Source organism: Neolamprologus brichardi, chromosome 18 (genome assembly GCF_056152115.1).
Source record: "Neolamprologus brichardi isolate AB-2024 chromosome 18, ASM5615211v1, whole genome shotgun sequence".
Lineage (NCBI taxonomy): Eukaryota > Metazoa > Chordata > Actinopteri > Cichliformes > Cichlidae > Neolamprologus > Neolamprologus brichardi.
Window position 1 is genome coordinate 2,460,292 of NC_142121.1, and position 15,914 is coordinate 2,476,205.

The 15,914-nt window shown below is 45.7% G+C and overlaps 1 protein-coding gene across 1 annotated transcript; it reads left to right on the top strand.

Annotated features, from left to right (window-relative positions):
- The first annotated feature begins 1,575 nt into the window (after positions 1 to 1,575).
- On the top strand, positions 1,576 to 15,405 carry LOC102799505 (CYFIP-related Rac1 interactor B-like). The gene is made up of 11 exons (XM_087831952.1): positions 1,576 to 1,708; positions 8,342 to 8,415; positions 8,990 to 9,111; positions 10,392 to 10,497; positions 10,770 to 10,906; positions 11,002 to 11,079; positions 11,290 to 11,406; positions 12,858 to 12,937; positions 13,019 to 13,145; positions 13,302 to 13,372; positions 13,457 to 15,405. Exons 2-11 carry the CDS (start codon positions 8,343 to 8,345, stop codon positions 13,524 to 13,526), a joined length of 981 nt encoding a protein of 326 aa, XP_087688078.1. The 5' UTR covers positions 1,576 to 1,708; position 8,342; the 3' UTR covers positions 13,527 to 15,405.
- The last annotated feature ends 509 nt before the right edge of the window (positions 15,406 to 15,914 follow it).

Here is a 15,914-nt window from a genome sequence, read left to right on the forward strand (position 1 = left end):
CTGAGTGGGTTGAACTCTTTGCCCTACTTCTCTCAGTCTCATTAATCAACAAGAACATGTTTTTAACAGAGTGTTTTTCTTCATCCTGCTCCTCTTCTTCCTCCTTGTCTGCCACCTCTTGCTTGCGACTTCCTCCTCTGCCTCTCAGTCTGGGTCCGCCAGCTCACCCCAAACTTTAAAACAGCAACAAGTGTGAACATTTCTGTGTCGCTGTGTGAAACTGAAAGAAAAGACATGTGCTGACACTTTATCGCCCGCCAGCCGTGGTCACTGTTGTGCATTACAGTGCAAAATGTCTGCTGTTTAAGGAGAATGAGTGTAAAGTCCTGCAGAGGCTAAGGAGCGCTACAGATGACTGAGAGGAGGATGAGGTTTAAATTAGGAAAAAACTAAATGAGACACAAAGCAAAAGAGTAATTTAAAGTGGATCATGTGACACAGCATGTGATATGATATTTGGGTGAAAATGAGCATCTAGGTGTTACCCAGCTGTCAGCCTATCAGGCTCCAGCTAATCGTGACCCTCAACTGGAATCGTGGTTAAGAAAAGAAATGGACGTTACAGTTGAAAATGATTAAAAATGCAAATTTTTGATTTGCAAAAACATAAAAAACATAAACAAAAACATACCAAGTGAATCATTTTCAAATATAGTTTATGGAATATTATGATTATCAGCGGTGGGCTCGAGGGCCTGGGTGGATGCTGTCACTCTGCTTCACCACACCGTCCACGGTGCCTTGTTGTGCTATTTAAAGATGAACTTAGATTCTTGTGGAGCTTTTTGTACATGTAGCATCCATCAGTCCATCTCAGCTGTCACAGGCAGAAGGCAGCTACACCCTGCACAGCGCGCCGTCACCTACGTCCAGCTTAGACTCACCAGCTGAGCTAACAAGCACGTCTCTGCAGTGTGGGAGGGGAACAGGCCACGCAGACACCACCAACCAAGACCTCCACGCTGTGAACTTACAGTTTATATAGTTTCTTTAGACTTTCTGTAACTTGTTCTTTCTTACGTTTCATCTCTGTTTATGCTCTGATTGGTGGATGCGTGGTCAGGCTATGAACCTTAAAGATTCAAACACACCGAACAGTCAGTCGAAATGTCTGTGATTTTTTTAGCACAGAGATTAAAACACGTGATGCCATAAACGAGTCTGTAGTTACTGTGTGTTTTATAAGTTTTGTGGAGTGATGGATGCGGACTGTTTCGTGCGCGCAGCAGAGACACAAACACGCGGCTGACGGACGGAAACGATGTTTTTATGATTTCTTCTGACAGCCTGGAGTTGTTGTAACTCTGCTGTGACGTCTCCGTGACGATGGTTGTGATATAAAACCTGTGGAGCTACTTTCTGGTGATGCCTGGTGTTTGTGAGGCTGCAGCAGTGCGCAGACTCGTGCCTCGAGGCTCTGCTTTTGTGTTTTAGTTGCACCGGAGCTCGGGTTGCCTCCGTCGGTCGACCGTGAGGTTGCAGCTGCAGTTGCTGCCGTCACGGCTCGCTGATTGGCTGCTCGCTCAGTTCCTCCTGAGGAAATCACTCCTTTTATAGTTAACGGAGCGCCGCGCGGTTGTTTTCCGGGTTCACACTCGCGCAGCATGTAGAGGAGGCGGACCGCCGGGAGACACCTGGACCACCGCGGACACACCGGAGCCCGGACGCACGGCATCGATCCGCACCTATCGATCAGCTATCAGTGAAGGTGAGGGGGGCAGAGGGGGGCCGTGTTGTGGGGAGAGGGAGGGTGGTGGTGGATTTGCAGGGAGGAGGGGGGCGACCAGTGCTCTGGGTGGATCCTGGTCTCAGATCAGACATGTCAGGTCCTGCAATCCGCAGACTCCGAGAAAAACTCCGCAGGCTAAAAAGTTCGTCCTCCTGCAGCCGCAGCGCCTCTGCCCGCGGATCACGGCTCAAATCCGCCTCAGCGCCAATGTGGAGCTCCGTGGCGCTCCGGGCGAAGCGGCGTGTGTGTGCCGCGGGGAACGAGCCGCTCGGTTACGCGTTTTTACGCAGACAGAGCCGGAGCCGCTGGCACGCGCTGCTTCCGGTCAGCCCGACTGTCGGGCGGCGCGAGGAGCTCTGTGATCAAAGTTTAACGCAGCAGACGAAGCTCCTGAAGCGGGCTCACAGCTCTGAGACTCCCCGAAAGAGGAGCAGAGTCTCCGCTAAAAGTGCGGAGGAGAAAGGAGAAGCGCGCACTGATGAGTGAAACTCAGCATCATCATGGCCGACTCCGTGTTTACTGCACAGCAGCTCACTTTCAGCTGCTCATCACTGTTTATGGATCCTGATGAATCCAGTTAAACTCTCACTGTTTCAAGCTTCATTTATCAAACATGGGTGTAAAATCCGACAATCATCAGACAGCAGACACTTTAATCCGCTGATCTTCACCAAAACACCAGCTGCAGATTACAAAACGATATAAACTCTCTTATCTGTGGAAAGTGTCCCAGCTGATGAGCTTTAACTTATGTTCTCCTAAATTTACTAACCTGTTAGTTTAACTCGCTCCTCTAAACGTGAGATTAAGTCAGTTTTTGAGTTTATTTTATTAGAAAATGTCCTGAAATAAAGTTTAATAAACTGCTTTAAACTTAAAATATACAAACGTTTGAGGTTTACTTGTATTCAGTGTTTGAGTTTCTTACAGTCATATTAACTGATACTATATTAAGCAGATGTAACTTTCGACCCTTAAGTACTTAAGTAAATATAAGTAACTATGACTCAACGACGCTGACATTACTGATGTTTTAAGTAAACTTTTCAGCGTTTGGTTTTAGGTGATTAGTGCATTAGTTGGTGCCAGTTTCTAATAATATGACTTGTCGTGCCTCTGTGGTCCAGTGGTTTACACCTTCACCTCACGGACTGATGTCCCGCTCGATCCTGGGAGGAGACACAAACTCAGCCTCTATTTAGTGTAAAGTGTTTAACTCTACATTCAGTCGACGTAACTCACATGTCGGCACATTTTATTTCAAAATGTGCCAAACTAAAGTCGTCTGAAGCCGAGCTCTTTTATTTTGGGATATCTTTTAACGTCTCTTCAGTTCTGCACACTGTGAATAAACCAGCTGGTGTAACTCAGCTGCTTTAAGCTAACGGGTAAGATGATGTTTTCTGAGTCGTTTTAAATAAAACCATCTTACAGTGAATGTTGGATCAAATCTCCAGCAGTGAGGAACATCTCAAACAGAAACAACTACATGTTTAACCAGAACAATCTGGTTTATGTGCACATCAGCAGAGTTTGGAGGAAGTTTGAGCTGTTTCACTTAAGTATAATTAGAATCACCACCAAGCAAAAATAAGTTTGTGCACAGCGACGCTGAACTTTGAGACCTCAGATGCGTTTCATTGCAAATGCTTTGACATTTGAGTCGTCATCATTTCGCTCTCCTCTGTTTCACGTCAGCTGAGAGTCCCCGACAGCTGATCACAGCTCGGTGTGGCTGCTGCACAGACTGATGGTGGCAGAGCAAACAGTAACTGACAGATAAATGCAGGCAGTAATCTACTCGAGTACATGTGAGGCTCCAGAAATGCTTTTTACTGATCACTCGTTGTCTTTTGGCTGACAGTGGTACTATCAGCACAGTGTAGATTAGTCGTGAAGCTTTCAGGAGAAAAACATTTTCTGCGAAGCTCCGGCCAGTTTAACTCGTTGAATGTCAGGTTTCAAGGGTTTGATGCTTTTCTCTGATGGTAAATGTGTAAAATCTGAGTGTTTTTGGTGCCTCAGGCCAAACCAGAGCCTCAGACTGTCCTCATCAGCACAAACAGCCTCTGTGCCTCCATCCTTGTATAACTCCTCCATCCTCTAACATCCGGCAGTCTCGCTGTTTGCGGTTCACATCCACATGCTCTGAAAAGGTTTCTCTCAGAGTTTGAGCTTAGTTAGTTTTATTCACCTGCTCCAAACAGACTTGGAGCCTGAAACCTGTGCAGGAGTACCAAAGTCTACATCAGGGTCAAGCTGCTAATCAGAACGTCTTAATGTCAAGTTTGGTTTTCCGTTGACTGGTTCTTCTGTGCCACATGCCGCAGTTCCTCTAACGTCCACTGGAGGCTCCAGCATTGAGACCCTCATGTTTAAACTGATACCAAAACTTAGCTTCACCTCAGCTGACCCGAGTTCCTGAACGTCACCTCTGGACTGTGTTTGTGTTGTGCGAGGCTTTAGTGAGATTATCTGCCCACTAGTGTAACTGCAGTGAGGTTAATGCACTGAGAGAAAAGTCTGAGCTTCGGTGTTGCTGAGTGTAGGATCTTAATCAGATTTGGTTGGATGCACTAATTAGCAACACTCCATCTTTTATATACAGTACTTGCAGTAGGCACGCCCTGTCCAGCTTGTTTGGGCGGCGACTCGTCTGCGCTGGTGGTTGGTTGAAAGAAAGTGATGTTTCCCCCACATCACAGGCTCTGAAGTAAAGACCTGGCGGGGAAAATGAAGCGCACTCATTTCTAACGAATCTGCTTCAAACTGTCGGGATGAACGGTTCCTCATAAAGAATTTTCTGCAAACCACATGTTCCTTAAAACAACGTCACATTTCAGCGGGTTAGTTATTAATGGAGGATTAGTTAATTTTAGCTCCGCTGCTTTAAACACCCACTTAGCTCCCAACTGACCAAACAGCGAACAGAAAACTCCGTTATTAGCACTTTAAAGAAGTAAAACAGGACATCTGGTTTTTATATTCAACTTACCCGCCGCAGTTCATTCAGCATAAGAGGAACTTTAGTTTGACACCAAGAGAAGCAGCTTCACACTCTGACATCTCATTTATTTCTGCACAGCACGACACATGATCGAGGATCTCTTTACAGCTTGTGAATATTCTCAGAGATTAACAGAGCAGCAGACTCAGATTGAGGATAAATAAAGAAAAGACTTATGAATGTATCACGTGTATTATTCTGGTCTGTCAGCAGATCAGTACATTTAGCAGCTGGGACTCTGCAGAAAGATGAGAGTGTGACGTTTAGCACGTTTTTCTCGTGTCGGCTGCTTTGTGCTCTGTCACACTTGAGCTCAGCAGGCGGCTTCAAAGGTGTTATGATAGGAGGTGATTGCAGAGAAAGTTTGCAAGAATGTGCTGAAATGAGCTTGAGCTTTGCACACGGGCTTTAAGTGACTGAAGCTGTGCCGTAGATAAAGAGGAAATCGCCAAGGATTAGAGGAGCAGTTCACGTAAATGCTCAGTGTTTCATGTGTGGAAACTTCCTCTGCAGCTGAATGTGAGCTTGGTGAAACATTACGAGGTTTTCTGTCGTCGTCAGAAGACAAACTCAGAATAGATGTTTTGGTCTGCTGTTAGCTTGGACGTCGTGTCTTTCTTACCTGACCCGAGCTGCTCGGTCTGCGTTACTTCCTCTGTTTTTAAATTTAGGCCAAACTTTCAGAGACTTCATCACTTCCTCTTTTGACTGTTTTCAACAAGCAGGCGCTGCTTCCAGTTCAGCTCGCAGGCCGCAAACGCAACGCAAGCAAACGTTTTCTTTCAGTTTGAATCGGTTTGCAGCTGAAACTTAAACTCCGACAGAAAGCTTCAGTTTCCTCTGCAGGAGATTTCACACAAACGCACCGTTTCTCCAGTAAAACCCACTCTGTGTCGCCCACTGTCCGTTTGTTGTGTTTCCTATTGTGTTTGTTGTGATTTTACCTAGGTAAAATCTAGGTTCCACTTCCACCTAATGCAGACATGCACTCAGCAGACACTTTATTAGGAACAGCAGTGAAATAATGCAGCAGCTCTGCAGATACTCAAACTAAAAACTGCAGCAGCCCGTGAGGCTGTCGCTCCTGGACAAGAACATCAGAACAGAGAACCAAAACCTGCAGCTTGTTTCACATGTGGTGTGACATCAGCAGCAGTAAATCTGAATGCTCAGCATGAATGCTGCCTGTCAGCTGGGCCTGTCAGACATGTGAGACGGTTAAAAACACTGAAATTACAGAAAATATGTCCCAGAGTCTCTGACTGATGTGTAGTGAACAAACAAACTGACGTCCTTCTTTTTAAACAGCAGTGGAGTAAAAACTGATTTCACCCCACGTTAGCTTGTGTCTCAGTGAGAGACTGTAAATAAAAGATGGATGTGGTTGTTGGTTGGACTTCACATTTTGAAGCCTTAGCAGTGATGTTTTGTCTGCTGCTGTGGTTTTAATGAAGCCCCGAGTATCCATATTTGGACGAGAGGGTCAAGCTAAGGTGAACTAGCTTGGTTAGCAGGCTGCAGATACCTGCCGATTACTGTTAATGTCATGGACTCTGAAATCAGTGAATCACAGTGGGCATGGGCATCTTTTATATACAGTTTATGGCTGACCTTGTGTCTCTTTAAGTAATCCAGACCGACTCCGTGATGTTGAGGTCTTTATCCTGTCTTCCTTCTCTCAGCCCAACCCAGGGGTGGGCAACTCCAGGCCTCGAGGGCCGGTGTCCCTGCAGGTTTTAGATGTCCTTGAACCAACACAGCTGATTTAAATGGCTAAATTAGCTCCTCACCATGTCCTGAAGTTCTCCAGAGGCCTGGTAATGAACTAATCATGTGATTCAGGTGTGTTGACCCAAGGTGAGATCTAAAACCTGCAGGACACCGGCCCTCGAGGCCTGGAATTGCCCATCCCCGCCCCAACCAATCACAGCAGATGGCCCCGCCCCTCCCTGAGCCTGGTTCTGCTGGAGGTTTCTTCCTGTTAAAAGGGAGTTTTTCCTTCCCACTGTCGCCAAAGTGCTGCTCATAGGGGGTCATATGATTGTTGGGTTTTTCTCTGTAGTTATTATTGTAGGGTCTAGCTTACAGCATAAAGCTCCTTGAGGCGACTGTTGTTGTGATTTGGTATTTGTATAAATAAAACTGAATTGAACTGAGGTCGGGCCATGTGTTCTTCTTCTTCTGGATAAAGATGGTTGTTCCGGACTCAGACTTCAGTCCTGTGGACTCAAACATCCAGAGTGATCTTTTGCTGAATGTTTGCATCGATGCTAATCTTCATAGCTGCTCCTTTTAGCACAGACCTGTTAGCATCCAGCAGGTTTAGGTTTGTGGCTACGTTCACATTCACCCCTCCATACTACCACGTGGGAATCTGACATCAGAGGCCAAAGTGTCTGTTTGACGCTTTATCTGAAGAATAAGCAGCTCTATTTTCTTGGTTTAGGGTTAGCTTGTGGCTAAAATCCTAGCTAACCCCAACCTGAAGTGGTTCACCAGTGACCTGGTGAACATGAAGAGGTTTAATTGCATTTCTTTATTTAAACGTCTTTTTGTTCGGCCATGTTTTCCTCTGTGACTCGTCTCTGACTGCTGAACATCAGTGTTTAATGTGTGAGGCTGAATTTTCACTGTGAAATCAGTGTTTTCACCTCTGTTACAGTGAGTGTGCGAACACATTGTGTCTTTATTCTTATTTAGTGCTGCATGTAAAGGCTGAGGCTACAGCAGCATCCAGCTGATATCTCTGTTAAGGTGAAGATGCACCCACTGCTCTCTGTCGGTGTTTCTTCCAAGCAATTAAAAGTCTCACTACATCTAAGAGACGTGAAGAAATCCTGATCTCATCCTGTTAAATCTGTGCTCACATTCTGTGTTTGGTGTTGATGTGGTGACTCAGGCAGCTCGGATCCATTTAAAGGGTCAGTTCTCAGACGCCGGGAGGATTTCTGTTTATGTTTCCAGGTAAAGCCGCTGAACAGTGCTTAAGTTTTCTACTTACCCCACACTGGAGGTTTCATAAGCTCTGACAGATATTGTGGAACACCCCATAAATTACAAAACTGTGAAATAAAGCCAAGCTGGTAGGGACACGCTGCACCAGAACTCCAGCGGTTTCATAATGGAAGCTCTGATTCATCCCAGATTGGGTGTGACAGAGTTCGGAGGGCTCCTCTCCGAGTCTGAGAGACAGAACGTGAAACTCTGGACGCACTGAGGAAACGCAGGCCTGCAAACACAGAAAAACCACAGGTGGAAATGTGAAATATGAACCAATATTCTGGCTTGGATCAGGTATCGTCAGTGTTTCACGTTAAAGACTTACTGTTGAAGCACAGCATCCAGTAGCTTTGACCTCTTCTTCTTCTTTTGCCACAAATGGAAACTGAAGCTAAAGATCTTAGCAGCTTGTTACAGACTGGCTTCATGTGAGCTGTGTGCTGGTTTGAAAAGAATATCAGTGATGCATCGATACCTGTGTCGTTGTGTTTGAATACTTCAGTGTGTCGGTTTAAATGTTTCATCGTCCTGCAGCACGGCTGCATCTCTGTGAATCGCACGTGTGCATCCAAATCTGTTCGCTGACGCCGTGATTGTTTTTACAGCATGGGGAACCTGATCAAGGTATTAACCAGAGACATCGACAACAACGGTGGAAACTTCTTCCTGGACTTTGAGAGTGAGACACACACACACACACACACACACACACACACACACACACACACACACACACACACACACACACAGACCTTTTCTTTAAGCTCACCTTTCACTTAGTAAACAGTAAAAACAGAAAGTCTTTGTCAACATGAAGCTTTCAAGTTTCTTTATGTCACTAGGTGGGTGGGTGTGTGTGGGTGTGGGGGGGCTTCAGTGAAAGGATTCAGGCTGTGTAGAAAAGCTCAGTGATTTGTGTGAGTGTGTTGTTACTGTTGCAGCGTGTCGCTGCCTCGTCTGGGTTTGTTGTCACCAACATCAACAACGCTGCTTTTTGTTTTCAGGCCAAAGTTCAACAAAAATGTTCCTATTAAATATTTTTACACATAAAATATTCTTTACCTGCTCAGCAGGTTAGGGTTGGGTTAGTGAACAGGTTAAATAAGACTTGGTGTGTTGCTACGGCGATGCAGGAAACAAATAAACGCCACAGTCTGACGCACATGTGCAGATCTGTGACGTCAGGAAACATTCAAATAAAAACAAACTCCACCTGAGACAGTTCGACCTTTGACCCTCATCTTGTGTTTCAGACGCTCAGCCCTCACAGTCGGAGACGGACGTGTGGGAGAAGGTGAACCAGGTACTGACGGAGGCTCAGGTCATCCTGGAGGACCTGCAGTCGTACAAAGGGGCAGGAGAGGAGATACGACAGGTGAGACTGAGCACACAGACATGCGTGTGTGCGGGCCGTTATGATTACAGCGCCAGGCGTGTGATGTCACAGGAAACGGCGTCAGTGTTCTTCCTGTTATCGTGCAGGAAAAAAGATTTCTCACTTCCAGCAGTGAGAAGTCACAAAAGCATATCAGGTGAAAGAGCTCGGAGCACAAAGGCATCAAAACGTCTTTAGATTTGGTGTGATTTCCACTTCCTGTGGATATCGCAGTGATCTCACATGCATCCAAAATAATCTGCGTGCAGATTCCATGAAGCGTTTACGGCTTCGCCGCCGGCCTGTACGGGTCGCTCTTCGAGCGCTCCGGTTCCTCACGCCACCGTGGACACGCCAGCTTTTTGTTTCTCGTCACCGAAGCTTCAACAGAGGAAAAAGAAACTCGGGCTGCAGTCTGGGTTTGAGATTTTTATCAAATATCAAGCTGCTGACGTCGGGACGTAAACACACCATCTGCTGGAGCTCTTTGTTTAACTTTCCAGCAGGAAAAAGATCGTGAACAGTCTTAGTTTGGTGTTTTCATCCTTGATAGTCGACTGATTACAGGGTAGTGACAGTCACAGAAGTCGATAAATGCAGATCTGTGTAAAGATGTTTCAGTGTGAGAAGCTCGAGGATCCATAAAAGCAGACTTTGATGATGGCAGACGCAGATCTGCCCGAGAATCTGTGATATCTGAATTATGAGAAGTTATAAATATGATGATTACGAGGAAGATGAGGTCTCTACTCTGAGTTCTACTTTCCTCTGATAAAGCAGATTGATCTGTACAGGTCACGTGATGAAAGCGACCACAAACATCAACGTAGTTCGATCCGATTCAAGAAAAAGTCTTAAACAAAGCAATGAGAAGACGCCGCTTCAGGAGGTTCAGTTTTTATTGTTTACGTCTTTGTAAAACTGTCTGTAGTATGAGAGTGAAAGTTTAAAAAGTAAAAGGAATGAAAACCACACAAAGGAAGCAGCGGAGTAATTTCAGGTGTTTCTGCATTTATGAGCCAGACTGTGCTGTCAGCGATCGGAGAGAAAACAGGAACAAATGTTTCAGTGCGAGCGTGTTTTTCACTCGCTGAGCCGTAAACGTAAACGCCGTCAGCAGGAAGTGGCGAGAGCCGTCCACAAGAGGGCGATCAGCTGAGCCGCTCCCTGTCGAACAGTGACACAGGAAGCAGCTGATTGGGTCACAGCCAACGTGAAAAAGCAGAGAAACGTGCAGGAAAGAACAACAACAGTGTGTGTGTGTGTGTGTGTGTGTGCAGGCGATCCAGAATCCCAGTGTGGAGGGCGTGCAGGAGAAGGCCTGGTCTGCTGTCGTTCCTCTGGTTATAAAACTCAAAACCTTCTATGAGTTCTCCCAGAAGCTCGGTAAGAACCACGGACGTCTGCTTCAGCGTCAGCGTGTTTGAATATCACAAACAAAACAAACATAAATAAATAACAATGTTCAAAAGGAGCAGGAAGAAGCATAACCTTCTTTAATAACCTTTTTCTGTTTGTGCTGCTCCTCTGCATGTATTTGGTTTCATAACCTCACACACACACAGATGCAGAAACGTTTCAGGGATGTTAGCAGCTAGCGTTCACACTGAGCTCAGGTTACTGAAATCAAAGAGGTGCTTTCTGCCGCGTCCCCACAGAGAGCAGCCTGCAGTGTCTCCTGGACGTCCTCACCAGCTCCAGCTCCACTCCCACTCAGCACCTGGAGCAGAAGCAGGCTCTGGCCCGGCAGTTCGCCCACATCCTGCACTTCACGCTACGCTTCGACGAGCTCAAGGTCCGCTCCTCCTCCTCCTCCTCTGCTCTTCGTCTCTGTTATTCACTGCTCATCCTCCTCTTCATGTTCTTCATCTCCTTTTCTGATTGCTCCAGATGACCAACCCCGCCATCCAGAACGACTTCAGCTACTACCGTCGCACCATCAGCCGCATGCGAATCAACAACCTGTCTGTAAGCAAACAGCTCAAAACACAATGATTGAGAATAAAAACACATAAATGCTGTAAAATGATGGCCTGTATATAAAAGATGGCAGCAGCCCAGGCTGTAAATGTCTCAGAGAACAGAAGCTTCACCTCACAGGTGTCTGCAAACTTACAAATCTCACTTCTACATTGATTTAAATTCACTTTATAAACTTACAAACTGCCACTTTTTCAGTCTGAAGCAGGCAGTGAGGTCAACAACGAGCTGGCCAATCGGATGTCTCTGTTTTACGCCAGCGCCACACCAATGCTGAAGACGCTAAGCGACGCCACGTCGAAGTTTGTCTCAGATGTAAGTTCCTGCACACTTTCACTTCTGATTCAGGGTTTCTATGTCTTCACTGCTGGAGGTTTTTTTACGTCCTTCAGTGCCGCCCTGAAATGTTACCTGAGGGAACTTTTCTTTACTTCCTGTCTGAGCCTCCTGTTCCTGGATGCTCACATTACACATGGGCCCTTTCTCAATTCTCAAGTACGCGAGTACGGACTCGCAATTTATACAATTGGAACACCAGCGTACTTGATCGCTTGGTCACAGGTCCGGAGTTTTTACTGCCGTCCCCTCTTAATTTAACTGTGAGTAATATGTTATAAAGCTTAACTTTAATCACAGCCAAACCGGTTTACTCAGGAACAAATAAAACACTGAAATAAACCAAACATTAACATTTAGAAGTGATCTAAGTGACTTATATATCATGTTTAACCTCAGTAGTGAAATCTCTATTAATAAAAATAGTGTACATGTACATACCTTAATAAAAACAAGCAGGTGAGATGTTAAAACGCTTTTATTTTTTATTTTAGTGGACACTCAATACAATAGACAGCTACTGGGGTTTGTTTAACCTGAGTAGCGAAAAGACCGCGGGGGGGTTGAAAACGATGTGCCGGGAGTCGGCTGTTCTCGCCAGCTGTAATAATCCTCGACCTCGCTGTCTGCTGTGGAGCTGGCGGGTCACAGACGTCTCTGAAAACGTCGGAGCTCGTTTGGAAATATATGATATCCTGATAAATCGAGCAGATATTTGAAGTTTACACAGCTACATTCTCGCTTGAAAAGAACTTAAAAGTTTATTTTGTGACCCAGAAAGAGTAATATTTAAACGTTTTTAGCCCCGCTCGTCCGCCATTGCCGCGTTTGAGTTTTGGACGAAATGCATTCTGGGATATTTAGCTGTACCAAGTCCACACAAGTCACCACCGATGCATGCTCGATAAAACGGGCGGAGCGAGAACACATCCGGGACTTTTTCGCGTTCTCGGCTTGATGCGTACTTCGAATTGGAACAGTACTTGGTCTCCGACTGATGACGTATCACGAGTACACGAGAACGCAAGTACGCACAAGTACGCATATTGAGAAAGGCCCATGATCTCAGTCTCTAGTAATGAGGTCTGTGTACGAGCTGCAAACTGCAAACTGCTCCCAACCCAGTTCATCTGCATGATGTCATATGGTGAGAGTGCATACTGAGGCCTCCACCCACCTACAACAGTTCAAACAGCCGGCCAATCAGGTGAAAGCCAGCTTAAAGGCTGAGGAGCTAAAACAGAGGAATAAAGCTGCAGAGGCTCAGTATGAGATTCAGTCTGTGTACTTCAGGACTCTTTTATTTACAGTGTTTTTAATATACAGAACTGTATGCTGGTTTTATTTTCATAACCCACCAGCAGAGGGCAGCCTCAGCACCGACTGTGAAAACACAGTTTGATAAACTGATTCTGTTTTTTGTCGCTCAGCATCCAGAGGTGCCGATCGAAAACACGACAGACTGCCTGAGCACGATGGCCAGCGTGTGTAAAGTGATGCTGGACACACCGTAAGTCCTGACGTGTCCCTGAACGCACCACGATCGTCGTTTCTCTGAAGCAGATTCATGACTGTGTGTGTTTGTGCGCAGGGAGTATCGCAGTCGTTTTGCGAGCGAGGAGACCGTGTTATTCTGCCTCCGTGTGATGGTCGGCGTCATCATCCTGTACGACCACGTTCACCCAGCTGGAGCCTTCGTTAAGACCTCCAATATAGATGTAAGTTAGCACACATAACCCTGCACACTTCTGTAAGGATCTCCTCACGGTTTAAGAAAATCACCCCTGTTGTCGTTTCCCACGAATCTGCTGAGCATGAAACCTCAGCCTGTGTCTGCAGGGATCAATCAACGTTTGGTTTTTGGTGCTTTTCAGATGAAAGGGTGCATCCGAGTGCTGAAGGAGCAGCCGCCCAGCAGCGTGGAGGGTTTACTGAACGCTCTCAGGTGTGTACTCGCCGCACAAACACATCAGAACTACCAGCACAGCCAAACAGGCTTTAAACGAGCTCCACCCTTTCACCCCTGCAGGTACACGACCAAACATCTGAACGATGAGACTACCTCCAAGCAGATCAAAAACATGCTGCAGCAAAATTAACCCGACATGAAACTGGAAGGCTGCAGGGAGGTCACAGTGTTTGGTCCGAATTTCAAAAGAACTACTGAACAAACCTTTATCTAATATTTCTGTGATTATTGTTTTAAACTGTCATTTTGAAAAAAAAAAAGCTGTTTTTGTTGTTAAGAAATTTTTTAAAAAAAGGGAAAAAAGGACATAAACCAAGAACAATTGGTTAAATATGAACTCGAGTCGCATTCACGTCCTGTGTGGTTTACAGGCCACCTGGTGGACATTAGCAGTAGTACAGCTGACTTAATGTCTTAAATCTCTTTTGCTGGTTATTGCAAATTTACAGAAAGTCACACATGCAGAAAACATATCGGCGCCCTCTGGTGGAGGCGTTTGTTCCAGCCTAAAAGCATCCTGATGATGACGTCGCATCCACACCTGTCATTAGCAAAGTTTACAAAGAAGCTAGGAAAGTAAGAAAAGCCAGTGAACAGAGTGTCACTCTGGCCTTTGAGACTTCACGTTGTAAATGCAGGAAACAGAAGTAAACAGGAAAGTTCACCAGTGGCGATGATGATGATGATGATGATGACAGCCATGTGGGTAAAATTTCAGACGCATGGAAAACCTGGAGGTCTGCCTGCAGCTGATTGGGTCTCATTCATAAAACAGAAACAATCAAAAGTGAGGTCGCAGCAGTTTGATGTCAGAGGGCTCAAAAAAGTCAACCACACGACTAAAATCTCCAAACCTGCGGAGCGAGGTCGTCTGTAACGCTCAGTGACGTGAATGCGGCTCGGTCGCCTTCAAAGCAGCACAGATCAGTCAGCGTCCATCTGTTTGAGTGTTTTGGTGGTTCAATCACCACTTCGGCCTCTTTTCCATCACAATTTTTTTTAAGAACCCAGGACAGCTTTTATCTGATCGAACTCCTCGGCTGTCGTTCCTCAAAGAAAAAAAAAACCCTCTGTGGTTATTTTGAGGATCTATTTTCTCCAGCAGTCCTCTCACACCAGCGGAACAAGATCCAAACATTATGGAAACCATCTGAAACACGACATCACTGCCAGTCAGCTGTAGTCGAACTCCTGGAGAGGCAGATTTTATTGTTTTTCCCCCTCACATTTATAAAACGAGCATTAGTATGTTTTTAGGGTCTTGAACCGCTGCTGTTGTTGTTTTCAAAATCTTAATCAAACAAAACCAACAGGCAGGAAAACCAAGCCGTCACCACGGCCGTGTGTGGAGTCCTGCTCTGCAGAACTCACTTTTATTTTTAACTTTAATGAAATGTAGTTTGTTGTCTGCAGCGAGGTGAGGTCAGCGGTACAAAACGTCACAGCCAAAACTGATTTAACCATCTCAAACATTACAGAAGAGTTTCATCGAGCTGAGCTGTTTCAGCCTGATGGTAAATCTGAGGCCTTTTCAGTGTTCTCGTTTTCTTCTTTTATGACTGTGCTGAGTTGTTCTAATTATTTGATGGTACGTTGAAGTTTCTTTGGTGGAAAAGCTTTAATTCCTCATTTGGTCTCCTGGTTTAACCAAATAGTTCTCTGTGGTTTCATGTATGTTCTTTACACTCAGCTCAATTTATCTTTCATTTGTTAAGCTTAGACTGAAACATTGTTGAGGTTTGAAATCCTCTAACACAAAACTGTCGGGGGGAGGGGAGGGGCTGAGAGCGGGTATCAGCCAACCAAAGAACCACTGTGATGATGATGATGATGAGGAGGATGAGGTACGAGGGAAACCGAGGAGGACTTTACTTTGGGCTGGCTGACTGGAAACTTTGAGCTTCTTGTTTTGCTTTGTATGTTAGCGCTGCCGTTTCAGGGACTGTATGGCATTAAGTGTTTGAAATGATGTCTGTGTTGGCAAAATAAACTTTTTACATTTTTAAGAATGACGCGTCTGTCTCTCACGTCATCATCAAGTCCTGAGTGGGAGCGTCCACACAGCAGTTAACTAATCAAAGGTTTCAGCGTCACTCATCAGACCACAGGGGGGCGCACCAAGCAGCAGGTTTGACCTTTGTGTTCGCTGGATGACGACGTCCTTCTAAAGTCGGGACCAATGACTGTATAAAAGATGGACGACGCGACACCGCCTCCTCCCATTGTGCAAAAATGAAGCCAAAAGCTCGTGTCCAAATTCATGGGCTGCTTCCTCCTGAGGCCGCATTTGTAGACCGATTACGTCACAGCGATGAGCTGAAGGCTGTCCAAATTCGTAGACTCCTCCGAATGCAGCCGACAAATGCGTCCTCCTTTTCCCCGAATTTGAAGGATGGGTCGGGTGTGTCCTTCGTGGCCTACCATATCCCAGAATTCATAGCGCGGCCCAGCCAAACTCCAGTTTCCAACAATGGCGGCCGCTACTAAGTTTTAAAATTACTCTTACTAATCTTTCTGG

Excerpts from the sequence above, each read along its gene's own strand:
- LOC102799505 (XM_087831952.1), top strand. The coding sequence starts at position 8,343 with ATGGGGAACCTGATCAAGGTATTAACCAGAGACATCGACAACAACGGT. Across the intron at positions 8,416-8,989 it reads CTTCTTCCTGGACTTTGAGA|ACGCTCAGCCCTCACAGTCG; the intron begins GTGAGACACACA and ends CTTGTGTTTCAG. Across the intron at positions 11,407-12,857 it reads CGTCGAAGTTTGTCTCAGAT|CATCCAGAGGTGCCGATCGA; the intron begins GTAAGTTCCTGC and ends TTTGTCGCTCAG.